This window comes from Triticum dicoccoides, chromosome 3A (genome assembly GCF_002162155.2).
Source record: "Triticum dicoccoides isolate Atlit2015 ecotype Zavitan chromosome 3A, WEW_v2.0, whole genome shotgun sequence".
NCBI lineage: Eukaryota > Viridiplantae > Streptophyta > Magnoliopsida > Poales > Poaceae > Triticum > Triticum dicoccoides.
The window spans coordinates 134712202-134726134 of NC_041384.1; the positions used below are offsets into that span (position 1 = coordinate 134712202).

General features: G+C 40.7%; 1 protein-coding gene across 1 annotated transcript in view; it reads right to left on the reverse strand.

Moving 5' to 3' along the window:
- Positions 1-13321: 13321 nt before the first annotated feature.
- LOC119271390 (protein phosphatase 2C 56-like) overlaps positions 13322-13933 on the reverse strand; it is a 3567-nt gene continuing 2955 nt past the window's right edge. Inside the window, exon 3 of the mRNA XM_037553243.1 lies at positions 13322-13833. Within this exon, the coding sequence (XP_037409140.1) occupies positions 13508-13833 (326 nt within the window). The 3' untranslated portion in view covers positions 13322-13507. The remainder of the gene's footprint in view (positions 13834-13933) is intronic.

The window sequence follows — 13933 nt, forward strand, 5'->3', positions numbered from 1 at the left end:
TATTGCTCTTCAGTATGTGCCTTCCGAGTTACAGCTAGCGGACTTCTTCACGAAGGCACAGACTAGAGCACAACATAGATTTCACCTCTCCAAACTCAGTGTTGTCGAGCCACCATGAGTTTGAGGGGGGGGTGGTTAGAGTTATATTGATGATGGCCTTTGGCCTTTTGTATTCTTGCCTTTTGGCATCCTCATGTACATCATATATATGGTGGCTTTGGCCTCCTAGTAATACAAGTTGCATATTCATGACAAGCTCCAATACAGGTCGCAAACGGAGAAAAAATAAAAAGGGAAACTCATTGCCACATCCGGCAGGATAAATAGGACCAAAACACTAGACGCCTATCCTATTATGAGGCCACCATCCAAACTGGTTGAATATAGCCTGTGCTACCATCTCCCACCGGGTGCACCCAGTAACCAAAGGCTTCTTGGAGTCTGTTGGAGTGAGTAAGGACCACGTACGGATTCATGCCGTAGCTCTAAAGATGACCTACAAGAAAGTTAAAGTATGATGTCTGTTAAAAATCATATCATTTCTGCAATCCCATATAGCCCAAATAAGCGCACATATTTCAATTTGAATACGAGCGCAGTAATATGATCTACTCCAGCTAGCCATGTTCGAAATAATGCTTCAATGCTAACTAGAGGAATAATGTTAAAGGCTATATGAACCATTCACCAAAGTAATTTTGCGAGAGGGAAATCTATGAAAAGGTGTTGTATTGTTTCATCATGATCACAAAAACAACAACGTGCACTATCTACCCAACATCGCTTTATTAAGTTATCTTTGGTGAGGATCCCTTGCTTGTGGACAAACCACATGAAAATTTTGATACACAAGGGAACTTTAATTTTCCATATATGTAATGATCTTGGGATTGGGCCAGAATTAATTAGATCCATATACATAGATTTGACCGTAAAGACACCGCTTCTGGTTAATTTCTAGTGGAAAGAATTAGGTTGGTCGGATAGTTGAATCTCCATCAACCTCCGCATCAAGTGTAGCCAGGATTTCTTTGTTTATTCATGTTTAATTTTCTTACCATCAATTTTTCCTTAATATTTGTGCATATGACAATGTATTTTATGTTAGAATTGTGTGCCAGTTAGTTTTATGTTAGGAAATTATGATGTACTTCCTTTCTAAACTAATATAGGACGTTTTTTATCACTACTTTAGTGATCTAAAACATCTTGTATTAGTTTGCAAAGCGAGTAATTTATTTTTTAAGTGATCTACTTCAATCATAATAGTTATTAAAGTTGCAATATATGCTTGTTATTGCATTTTTTCCAAACAGTCCAAGTTCTACTAAATCTATTATAAACAATTCCACAAGTTGCTTGGTTTTGTTTCCACATTTTGTTTCTTCTATTAGTGTAATACCAATGCCCTTAATTCATTCTACCTTCAAAAAAAGATATGTTTTTTATAATGTCTTTGTTATTATGGCTTAGTAGGTTTTTTGGCCGTCGAATTTTTCCAATATTCGTGAATGTGGCAGCGTATTTGATGCTGCAATTGTGTGCCACTACTTTTTTGTGTTCGGAACTTAAAATGAAATTCATTTAGTTAGTGCCCTACTTGAATCATAATGATTATTGAAGTTGCACTACTAAATGCTTATCATTGCATATTGTAGAATAGTGCAAATTCTACGAAGTCTGTTATAAATTTTGGTCATCATTTGCTTTGGGTTTTTCTTCATTTCTTCTTTTAGCGTAAAACCAATCCCTTAATTCATTCTACCTGCAAATTAGATTTCTTTATGTTTAAAATTTGTTTTATTACTTCTTCATTGTTCATGCTTAGTCGGTTTTTAACCGTTGTTTTTTCTTCTTATATGTATGCAGATGACATCATGTTTAATGATGCAATCATGTGCCACAACTTAATTTTGCGCGACGAACTTAAATAGAAATTAATTTTGTAATCGATCTACTTGAATGTGATTACTATTAAAGTTGCACTAATTGAGTAGTTCACATGTCCTTGTTCATTACAGAATAGTGCATGTTAGGCATAATTCAACTTTTTTGGGCTAAGTCAACTTTTCTTCTTCTTTTTAAGTTGATTTTTTGGGCTAAGTCAACTTTTCTTCTTCTTTTTATGCATGTTTGCTTCTGTTTTTCTTTATTTTAGTCGAGTTTTTCTTTATGTATATTTTTGGATGTTAGATGTTTTTGTAAATGTATACATGCAATTGTTATAGAATATGTGTGTATACTAGAATGCGAAAAATTAACTATTATATTTTTGTTCTTGCATATTGCAAAAAGTCTTATTTCTGTTTAAATTGTGCGCAAGTTTTGTCACCATTAGTTTTATGTTTTTTTTCATTTTGTTTCTTCTTTAAGGATAATAGCAATGCCACAAATTAATTATTTCTTAGATTTTTTCATTTTGTGTGTGAAAGTACTATATAATATGTGTTTGCATTATACTAGAGTGTGAAAAATGCGCTATGATATGCTTATTATTTTCATAATTTTTAAAAAATTCTATGAAGATTGTACGTAGGCAAGCTTTGTCATCGTTTAATTTAAGTTTTTTTCCTTTCTATTTTAAGGGTAATACCAATGTCACTAATTCATTTTCTTAGAAAATTCATTTTTGATTTTGTATGTGTAAGTACTATACAATATGTGTGAAATTATACTAGAGTGTGAATTGCACTATTATATGTTTATTATTTGCATACTATAAAAAATGAAGTTTGTGTACAAATTGGATGCAAGTTTTTGCCATTATTTTTTTGGGTTTTGTCTTCCATTTTATTTCTTTTTTAAGGGTAATACAAATGCCACCAATTCATTTTTATTCCTTAGTAAACTTAATTTTTTTTAGTTTTTATTTTACTTATTTATGGGGAAAAGGTGAAATGAGGAATAAGATGAATGGTGGCCCTTGATTTTCAATGTAATGGTCCAAACACATATGATTGAATGCCAAAAGTAAAATGAGGCGCCTGATGGATAGTCTCCTGTTACGTCTCCAACATATCTATAATTTATGAAGTATTCATGCCATGTTTTGAACAATTTTATATGGTTTTGGTAGGATTTGATTAGAACTAACCTGGACTGACGTTGTTTTCAGCAGAACTATCGTGGTGTCATTTTTTGTGCAGAAATAAAAGTTCTCGGAATGAGCTAAAAATTTACGATGATTTTTTGTGGACTAAAAGAGACCCCCAAAGCTTCGTGGGAGGACCAGAAGACCCATGAGGACACGCCAAGCTCGCTAGGCGCGCCCTACCCCCCAAGGAGGGGCGACCGAGCTTGTCACTGCCTCGTGGACCCCCTTGACGTGAGACCGACGCTAAAAATTCCTATAAATACCAGAGCCCCCCAAAAGAACCCTAGATGAGAAGTTCCGCCATCGCAAGCCTCTGTATCCATAAAAACTCAATGGGGACCCCATTTCGGCACCATGACGGAGGGGGGAATCATCACCGGAGGCCATCTTCATCACCCCGACGACCACCAGATGAGGAGGGAGTCCCTCTGGGCTGAGGGTATGTACCAGTAGCTATGTGTTTGCTCTCTCTCTCTCTCTCTCTCTCTCTCTCTCTCTCTCTCTCTCGTGTTCTTGATTTGGCACGATCTTGATGTACCGCGATCTTTGTTAATATAGTTGGATCTTATGGTGTTCTTCCCTCTCCACCTTCTTATGATGAATTGCATCTTTTCCTTTGATGTATTGTTATGTCGGATTGAATATTTTGTATGTGAGAGCACTTGATGTATGTCTTGTGATGGGATATCTGTGGTAACAATGGGATGTTCTATTGATTCACTTGACGTATGTTTTGGTTATCAACTTGCGGATTCCCGTGGTGACATTGGAGTAATATGCATAGGTGTTGATACACATTTTCATATTCCTTTCTCCCATAGAAATCTTGGGGTACTCTTTGAAGTTCTTTGTGTTGGATTGAATATCATGAATCTGAAATTGTGTGATGCACATCGGATAATTAACCACGGATACTTGTGGTGACATTAGAGTATCTAGGTTACATTAGGGTTGATTGATGCGTGTCATATGGTGTTATTTTAGTACGAACTCTAGTGCTGTTTGTGACACTTATAGGAATAGTTCAAAAGATTGATCAGAAAGAATAATTTTGAGGTGGTTTCGTACCCTATAAACAATTTCATCTTATGTTCTTCGCGATAGGAATTTTGGAGTGATTCTTTGTTGCACGTTGAGGGATTGTTATATAATCCAATTATGTTATTATTGTTGAGAGATCTTGCACTAGTGAAAGTATGAACCCTAGGCTTTGTTTTCAAGCATTGCAATGCCGTTTTTGCTCACTTTTGTTACTAGTTACCTTGCTGTTTTTATATTTTCAGATTACAAAAACCTATATCTACTATCCATACTACACTTGTATCACCATCTCTTCGCTGAACTAGTGCACCTATATAATTGACCATTATATTGGATGTGTTGGGGGCACAAGAGGCTTTTTGTTATTTGGTTGCAAGGTTGTTTGAGAGAGACCATCTTTATCCTACACCTATCACGGATTGATAAACGTCATCCACTTGAAGAAAATTTACTATTGTCCTACAAAACTCTGCGCTTGGAGGCCTAAGATGAGTCTACAAGTAGTAGACATCATCGCCCCCTTATATTTTCATAAGTAACAACACCTCTAGAGTTCTTTCTTCCTTAGATAGTTTTATTATCACTTATTTATGTCTTTTTTTGGGTAACACGACTTCCATAATATTCTTCCTTACATGAAATTTATTCTTTTTGGGGGTCTTTTAATTTGAATTATCATTATTTTGGTTTGTTTCTCCGTTCCTTTATAGATTGTGCGGTTCACTATTTTAGATGGACATTCTTCTTTTCCTTGTCCAAATATGTGCCGGTGCTTTACTTTTCATTCAATATTTTTATTTCCAATAGTCATCTCAAAGTGTGTTGTGTAGATTGTTTTCAAAATTAGGTATGAAAACTATAATTTATTTTGTGATTATGATTATAAGATTTAGCATAATGCTTTTTTTGCGAGGGAAGCATAATGGTTTTTTTTACCAGGAAACCATAGAACAATGGCTCTACGGTAAATCATATTAAAAAATTATATACAAGCAATCCAATTACACCACGGTGATCACCCAATACCAGTTTTGTGAAACATGTAAGAAATTATAAGTTCTGTAAAACCCAGGAGCTAATCTTGGGCGCTTTGGCTTGCTTTGCTTTGATCTGTGATGCCCATAGACCATCTTGGAGGTAGAAATTCCATCCCTGAACATGAGGAGCTGCTGCTCTAAAGATCTTATTGTTTCTGATGGACCATATACTCCAACAACCCATCAAAACAATATCAAGTGCAATATCTGGGGGGAGTTGCTCCATGGCTAGTTGGAAGTCATCAAAGACAGATATGCCTCTAGGCTTGAAAGGGATGATGGACTCCCAACATTGGAGAGCAAAAGGGCAATTCCAGAATAAGTGAAGCAGAGTCTCCTCCGTGTTATCTGAGCAGAGTGCACAATTGTAATTATTGAGATGCATAGATTTTCTGTTGAGAAGGTTCCTTATGTTGATCCTGTCATGAAGCAGGAGCCAAATAAAAATCTTGTGCCTCAGTCTGCAATTTGCGTGCCAAATCTGTCTGAAGATCGGGTGGACCATACTAGGTCCACACATATGATGATACATCTTGATGGAAGAGTATCCTTTGGAGGCTCCAGAATATGCCATTCATCTGGGTTATTGCATTGAGGCCTGTGCTGCAGATGCTGGAGTAGCAGAGTATATTGTTGGAAAGCTTGTTCAGACATTGGAGTGTGAAAGAGTTCTGACAAGTCAGGTTCATTCATAGTAGTCTTCAGGGTTACAAGTTCATTCCTTGTATAGGAGTGCAGCTCAGGGAATTTAGACCTAAGTGGCCGATCCCACCAGTTATCAGACCACAGCAAAGTGGTGTCGCCAGAATGAGCCTTGCAAAATGCAAACTGTTTGTAGGTTGGCAGCATCTTGAGAATTGCTTTCCACCAGAAAGATCCCACCAATCTCTCACCAGGTAGAGAGGTGGAGTAGTAAGATTCCCAAATGATATTGATCCAGGGAGTATCAACTTTATTAAGGAATTTATGCAGTTGTTTCATCAGAAGTGCCTGGTTATGGGTCTCAATATCCAATATCCCTAGTCCTCCATTGACTTTAGGTTGACATGTAGTGTCCTAAGCTATGAGTGCAGCACCCCTCTCCAATGAGCCATATTTCCTCCAAAAACAGTTTTTCAGATAAATGTTCAGCTGTTTTAACACTGTTTTTGGTAGCCTCAAAGAGCACATGAAGAAAGTTGGCAAGCTGGAGAATACAGATTTAATGAGAGTTAATTTGTCTCCGGTGGAAAGCAGAGTAGAACAACCAAGCAGTCTATTCTCCACTCTCTTGAGCAGAGGTAAGTAATCTTCCACTCTAGGTTTGTGCAGGCTGAGAGGCAAACCCAAATAGGTGCGAGGAAGTGTTCCAATCTGGCAACCAAAGATAGATGACAGATATTGCATTTGCTCCACAGAAGTGTTGATGGGAATCATGATAGACTTGTTGTAGTTGACTTTCAGCCCAGTGAAAAAAGCAAAGTGCAAGAGCACATTCTTAATATGCATCAGTTGGGAGGCCTCAGCTTTGACCACTAAAATGGTATCATCAGCATATTGGATGATAGGAAAATCAGGGCTTGATTGATGTACCAGAGGGGGTTGGATCATAGAGTTATGCATTGCCTCATTCATAATAGATTGCAGTATGTCTGCTGCTAGCACAAAAATGAGAGGGGAAAGAGGGTCCCCTTGTCTTACTCCACATTTGCATAGAAACTGCTTGCCAGGTACCCCATTGAGTAGAACAGAAGAAAATCAAGTGCCATAAATCATTTTGATCCAATTAATCCACCTAGATGCAAAACCTTTGGCTTGCAAAATCTCCATAATAGTATCAAAAGCCTTTTGAAAATCCAATTTCAGAAGAATGACATCTTTATTTGACTGGTGGCATTGATGAATGTATTCATAGGACCAAGCTAAACAATCTTGAATGCACCTGTTGGATAGAAGACCATATTGGTTCGGATGAATGAGCTTGAGAATCTTGCTTTGCAATCTGTTGGCCATAAGCTTGGTTAAGATCTTCAGGGTGCAGTTTAAAAGGGAAATTGGTCTAAAGTCATTTGGTAGCACAGCATCATCTCTCTTGGGGAACAATGTAATGAAAGAATAGTTGATACTCTGCAAATTTATAGTACCCAAATGGAAATCCTCAATAAGTCTATAGAAATCAGGAGCCACAATATCCCAACAAGTTTTGAGAAAAGCTACATTGAAACCATCTGGTCCAGGAGCTTTATTAGTAGGCATCTTCTTAATGACATCATCAATTTCTTGCTTAGTAAAGGGGAGTTCCAGGTCTGATAAATCATCATGTTGTAAGAGTAGATTCTGAAGCATGAGTGGGTTTTCAGTTCTAGAAACAGAGCCTAATCTCTTTTTAAAAGGTTTGAAAAGGATAGCAGCTTTAGCTTGGTGATCAGTATGCTCTTGATCATCTTCATCCCTTAACACAGCAATATGATTAAATCTGTGCTTAATAGTGGCTTTTTCTTGAAAGTACTTGGTGTTTGCCTCCCCCATTTTGATGTTCCTGATGGTGGCTCTTTGCTTCCAATATATCCTCTATTGTTCATTAATAAGGCTCAAATGCTCAATCAGAAACTTCTTGCCATTAGATTCCTCAATAGATAGATCCCTGAATTCCTCAATAACATCATAAAAAGGATCATGTAGTTGATGTTCTAAATAATTTGTTTGTGGTTTGAAATAGATTTGGCCCAGTTCTTCAAACCCTTTCTAAGCCTTTTGAATTTTGTAGCAATGCATTTGGCACTATCAGCTTCATGAATATCTTGTTCCCAGATGCTCCTTACCACATCCTTGAATTGAGGGTGTTTCAGCCAGAAATTTTCAAATCTGAAAACCTGTGCTTTAGGGATGCAGGTGCCCACTTGGATAACAATGGGGAGGTGATCTGAGGTAGTTTTGGCCAGAGGGATGGCTTGAGTGGAAGGAAACATGAGGGTCCAAGCTTTAGAAGTGAAACACCAGTCCAGTTTTTCCAATAGAGGGGCATCTTGCATATTGCTCCATGTGAACTTTCTGCCTTTCAGAGGAATTTCAACAAGTGCTTGATTATTGATTGCTTCATTGAACAAGAGCATGTCATTCAGGTTGCCCCCTCTCTATTTCTGTTATGAGGATACCTGATGTAGTTAAAGTCACCCAGAACAAGCCAATTATCATCATCCCCCACATGAAAGTTTTTAAACCTATCAAGGAAAACAATTCTTGCATCCTGTTGACAAGGTCCATAGATGTTGGTGAGCTTCCACATAATCCCAGACAGTTTGCAGGTAAACTTGATGGTCAATGAGAAATCATTTTGGTGATCCAACTGACCAGAGAAAAGATTGTCATTCCAGGCAATCAGCAGTCCTCCAGAAGCACCAATGGATGGCAGAAATTCAAATTTGGAGATGTTCTTGGGACAAAATTTCCTAATGTATGATGTGTCAAATAACTCTCTCTTTGTTTCTTGGAGGCATAAGATGGAGCAATTGGATTCAGCAATTTTATTAGATAGAGCATCCCATTTCTTCGGGTCATTGATACCCCTAATGTTCCAATTCAAAATATTCCAATTTCTCTTCATGAGGATTACAGTAAACTGGGAAGAGAAGGGTGGGAGGCTGGGAGTTGGAGAGTGTGTGGCAGCAGATATAGATCAGATCTACTAGGATAAGCAGGAAAGGATAGAAAACATCAATCCACAGAGTCATAACGTACTGGAATCTCATATAGAGAGTCTGATCCATAGTAACCATAGAGTGAAATGCCCAGATATACATCACAAAGACAAATATTCTCATGACCCCAAAAGTTCAGGTACAAACACTGACGGAAGAGATCAAGCATAACTACTTTCCACTCTTTCCACTAATGGCCCCCTCCTTGGACTTGTTGTCCCCCTCCTTTGCCTTGGTAGCAACCTTGGGTTTCTTTATCTTAGTGGAAAGCTTCTCTTCTGACGTATCTTGTGCATTGACCTTGCAATAAGTAGTGTTCAGATTCTTAATAATCTTAGCAGGTAATGGAGGTGGGAAAGAGTGACAAGCTAAGCAATCTTTATCCATGCAAACAGACTTCTTATAACCCTTATTGAGTTTTTGGAGACGGCAACTCCTCCTTACCTCTGTCTCCTCTAGAGGCCCCTTGTCCTTCCTCTTCCTGTTATGATGAATAACAGAGGTGGAGGATGAAGTGATCTCTTGAGAGCCACACAAAACATTAGGTGTATTCTCGTGATCCTGAGAAGTTACCAAGATACCAGAAAGATTAGAGCTGTCAGGACATGAATCTGGCAAGGAAAAAGGTAAACAGATCTCCTCATTCTTGTTTTGAGAGATAATATCCCAGACTTTAGAAGTAATGAACTGCTTGGCCCAATCAAACTTCTCAGGAGAAAGGAAAGTAACAGACAGGAAATTAACCCAGTCAACTAGTACCTGAATGATGTCCTTACTGGTTTCTTTAGGAGCAAAATGTTTGGTCCATATTTGAGCTCCTTCTTTTCCAAGGTACTTCTCTTTAGTACCAATGGCAATCTCTTGTACGATGGGGCAGGGCAGCCCTTTCCCTGTGATAATCATGTGATCAGACTTAAACATAGGAATAGGAAAACCTGGTGGAGCAGAGACATCAGAGGATGAGGATTCACCTTGTCCTTCAGCATAAATCATGGGATCAACTGTCTTAGTAAGCATCACAAGATCAGGAGTATCAATCTGTTGCATGGCCACAGGGGGGTGAGCTTGCATAGTTGAGTTAATTTCATCCCTGCTGATAATTGGTGCAGCTTGGCTTCGCAGCACAGGTAGAGTGGCTTCCAACTGAGTAGCTTCCATAGTAAAAGATTCAACTAGGGGTTTAACCCGTTCATCAGAGTTGACACCCTCAGGAATAAGATTGATTCTGGGAGGCAGAGAACTTTCAAAATGCATGGGGTCCACCATGTGGAAGTTGAGGTCCACAGATTGATCCTTCAGGATGGCTGTGAGATTCCGATCTTCTTGCAGTGGCACAACCAGGCTCCTCTCAGCTAGAACTACCACATTGGGTGAAACCTGGGCCATAATGGGCCCAACAGGTTCCGCAGGCCCAAACTGTCCAATATAAGCATTCAAATCAGGTAGCAGTGGGGCAAGAGGCGCCAAAGGTCCAATAGTAGAGTTTGCAGTTTCAGCACTAATATTAGGTGGTTCATCAGAGACAGTGACATTACTGTTAGCCGGATGCTGCTCCTCATCAGGATGAATATGATTTTCTTCCATGGGTTCCATCAGATCATGCAAGTGCAAAAATTCTCTAGCATGTAATTCCTGGTCAGCAAGTTCTTGTTCTGCCGACATGGCCCAGTGTCCCCAACCAGGAAGCTCTGCCATTTCCTCCTCTTCATCAACCTGAATTCCTAACTGAAGATCCAAAATCGGGTTCTGAACTGGTGCTTGGACTGCATCTTACTCATGGAATTGTAGTGGCCCCAGAAAGTGATTATGTTGGTTTTGGTGGAAGTGAGCTTGAGCAGGGACAGGGTGAGGGTTGCCAAAAGCTGGAATCGGGTCTTCATCAGGTGCTTCTCTTCCTAAAGGTGTGTCTTGCAGTATCACCACAGGTACCGAGACGGTAGCAGTATCATCTCCTTCTCCAATTGCAATGCTGGAAGGAATATCGCACAGTTCTTCCACCTTGATTTTGACCATAAGATTTGCTCTAGTGCTTCTGTTCCTATCCCACATCACAAACTTGCCAAACTTACTAATAGCATTGCTAATCTCATGAATGTTGCGACGGTCCAAAGGAAATCCACACAACAAATCCACACTTCTCTGCTGAGATTCAGTTTGCGCCAATTCAGTCCTTGATTGTGCTTCTCAAAAATGACATGCACATCTGTAAAGGGGTGTGGACTGCTGTTGACTAGCTCATCCCGATCAAACACACTATCGAGCTTGACATAGGATTGTCCAAATGGGCAGGGCGAGATCTCAGAAAACCCCAGGTGCTTAACATCAGTAAGAAACTCAGAGAGTACCTCTCGAATAGTAGCAAACTGGACCGGCAGGTTGGGCATCGGCACGATGGTAGCAATGGCCCATTCTTCATGCGCCGCAGGGACCGCTCCAGTCAGGATACGAATGCGCCCCGGCCTACCCGCAACATCGACGCGGTGGTGGCCGGCAGGGATGAAGGGGCTCGGGTCGAACGGGAAGGCAGCCATGGATTGCGCGGTTGAGGAGGAGGAAGGGTGGATTGCGAGGCGGAGGGAAGGGGAATGAGCACTGCCTTGGATGGTCGCAGCTCTCAATCGTTGGGCGATGGATGCAGCGGCAGGGTTGTAATGGCGGATGCCCTCTCTGGCGGATATCGAGGCGTCTCCTCTGTTTCCTTGGTTGGAAGAGGCAATGACTACCCCTCTGACCGGCTGATTATTCTCATTCGCGGCAACAGTGGAGATTTGCCTCGGAATCACTAGATTCGGTGTCGCATGGGCTGTGGGCTGAGACACCAGGTTGAGGTCCTTAGTGGGCTGCAGAATTGGGCTTGGGTTGGGTTGCTTAGCAGAGAAACAGTCCCGGGCAATGTGGCCCCAACGCTTACATGTCCTACACTTAATTCTATTAGTGCAGCTTGGCCTAAGATGTCCATGTAGGAGGCACCTGACGCAATAAAGCACATTAAAAGCGCTTTGAATGGGCGGATTGCCCGCCCTCGCATTATTGTCCTGGAGTGACTCCGGGCGACGATCACAGTCGGAAGGATGAGTACCATGATGCTGGTGAGGTTGATCTTGAGATCTGATCGGGGTGGGAGCATGTTGGATGTAAGTAGTGGGTGATCTAAGAGCCTGAAGGTAAGATTTTCTAGGGTGATTGCGGAAGACATGTGTCCATTCATCTTCCTTTTCTTGAAGATATTGATCGAGTTCCCAGGAAGAATTAGGGCCCCCAGAGCCCCAAAGGAGAAAGTTGACATTGAGAAGAGGTAGAGAGATGTTACCTCCTTTTATGATAGAGAAACCCACTTCTTTGGATGAGACCGAGAACCGAAAAGACCAATTTTGAAGCAATTGAACTTTGAACAGGGATGCCTGGCCACCAAAACAGGACAGGAGGATAGTGGCAACAGATTCCACCGTGAGCCTGATCGACGAACGGGTGAACTCAGCAACCAAAATGAATTTTTCCATATCTTTACCTTCTTCATAGTTGATGGGTACCCCCCACTTCCTCCACACATCCGCAGCGAAATCTTGACCTATGTCAAAATTCAGATCTGCGAGAGCCATCGGATTGTCTATGGTGGCCGCCGTGTCCGGAGTGAAGCACGGCGAGTCCTCCACGTCCGGGTGGCCGGCGGAGGGGCTAGGAGGCGGAGGGGCTAGGCAAACGTCGGGCCGTAGTACCCTCGCCAAGCGGGCTGATCGCCTTGCGTAGCTTTCCCTCTTCCGATCCTCAGAGGAGGCCAACGTGGTCTCAGTTCATCCCGGAAGCATAATGGTGAGACTAGGTTGAGTTTTTTCCCTTTTCTTTCCTCCATTAAGCTTTATAATTATGGTGTATGTGTGTCAAAGCAAACCATATATACATAGTGATTGTTATATAGAGGTTCACATGTATAGCGTATGTGCATGCACGAGATACCAGTTCTAGTCATTCATATGTTTGTAGACAAACTAATAACAGTAGGTAACATCAATCATGCGACACAAATAATACTTTCTCCCTGTTGGGTTTCGATGGGCTGGGTATTGAATATAACTGAAAGGGCATAATTAGTTAGTCAACTCAGGACAAATAGTTTCTATGTGGTTCATTGGATGTGAATCCGACGGTTCAGAGAACAATCAACTAAAACATATAAACTTTTCAGGCACCTGAGCCGTAGGTGCTCCTAATGAGTTGTATTTTCATATTTTGTATGTTTGGTTATCTATATATAAGTAGTTTTCTCTATAAACTTGGTCCAAGTTTGCTAAATTTGACTTTTCAAAAATCTATATGTACTACACTATGGAAATGGAGGGAGTACTACTAGTAAACATACTCTAGCTCTGTAATGAGGTAACTGAAACCCCCCTCTCAATGCTCAAGATATATCAGTCCAAAACCACAAGAAGTTAAAAACCGAATACTTCAATTCTCGGATAGAAAATTATCTCTGCAAAAGTAAGACATAGATAGTCTTAACGATGATCCATGTTGAAATAGCTACAAGAAAGATCTGAACAAACCTGTTCAAAAGTCCCCTTAGAAATCATTAAGACAGCAACAAAGTTTCCATACCACAATTGCAAGATGATAAGACCGACTACGAGCATGGAAAAGCAAAATCACTTCCTAAAAGTTCAGGGAAGATCCCAGAAATTCTTGAGCAGTATGAGGACGATGTTCACGTTGCGCTTGGTGCCCTTGCTGATCGCGTGCGCGGCCAACTCACTGGCAAGTGCCTTCGCACAGGGAGGGCCGCTGCTGTTTGTTGGCTTCTTGTCCCACGACATGATGATCCGTGGCATGCTCAATCTTCTCTGGATGAAGGCGCACGCGTCGCCTGGAGTGACGACGTCCCAGAGCGCACTGGTGGCCAGGATCAGGAACTTGTCCCCTGGCTTCCGCTTCACTGCGACGACCTCAGGTTCCGGGACAGCGACAGTAGCCCTAAACTTTGAGCTCCCTGTATATTAGGAGGTGTGTCTTTTTAGCATGGTAGAAAACTAGGTCTAAAAAAAGCATGGTAGAAAACTAGAAATTAAACACATGAGGATACGGGTGTC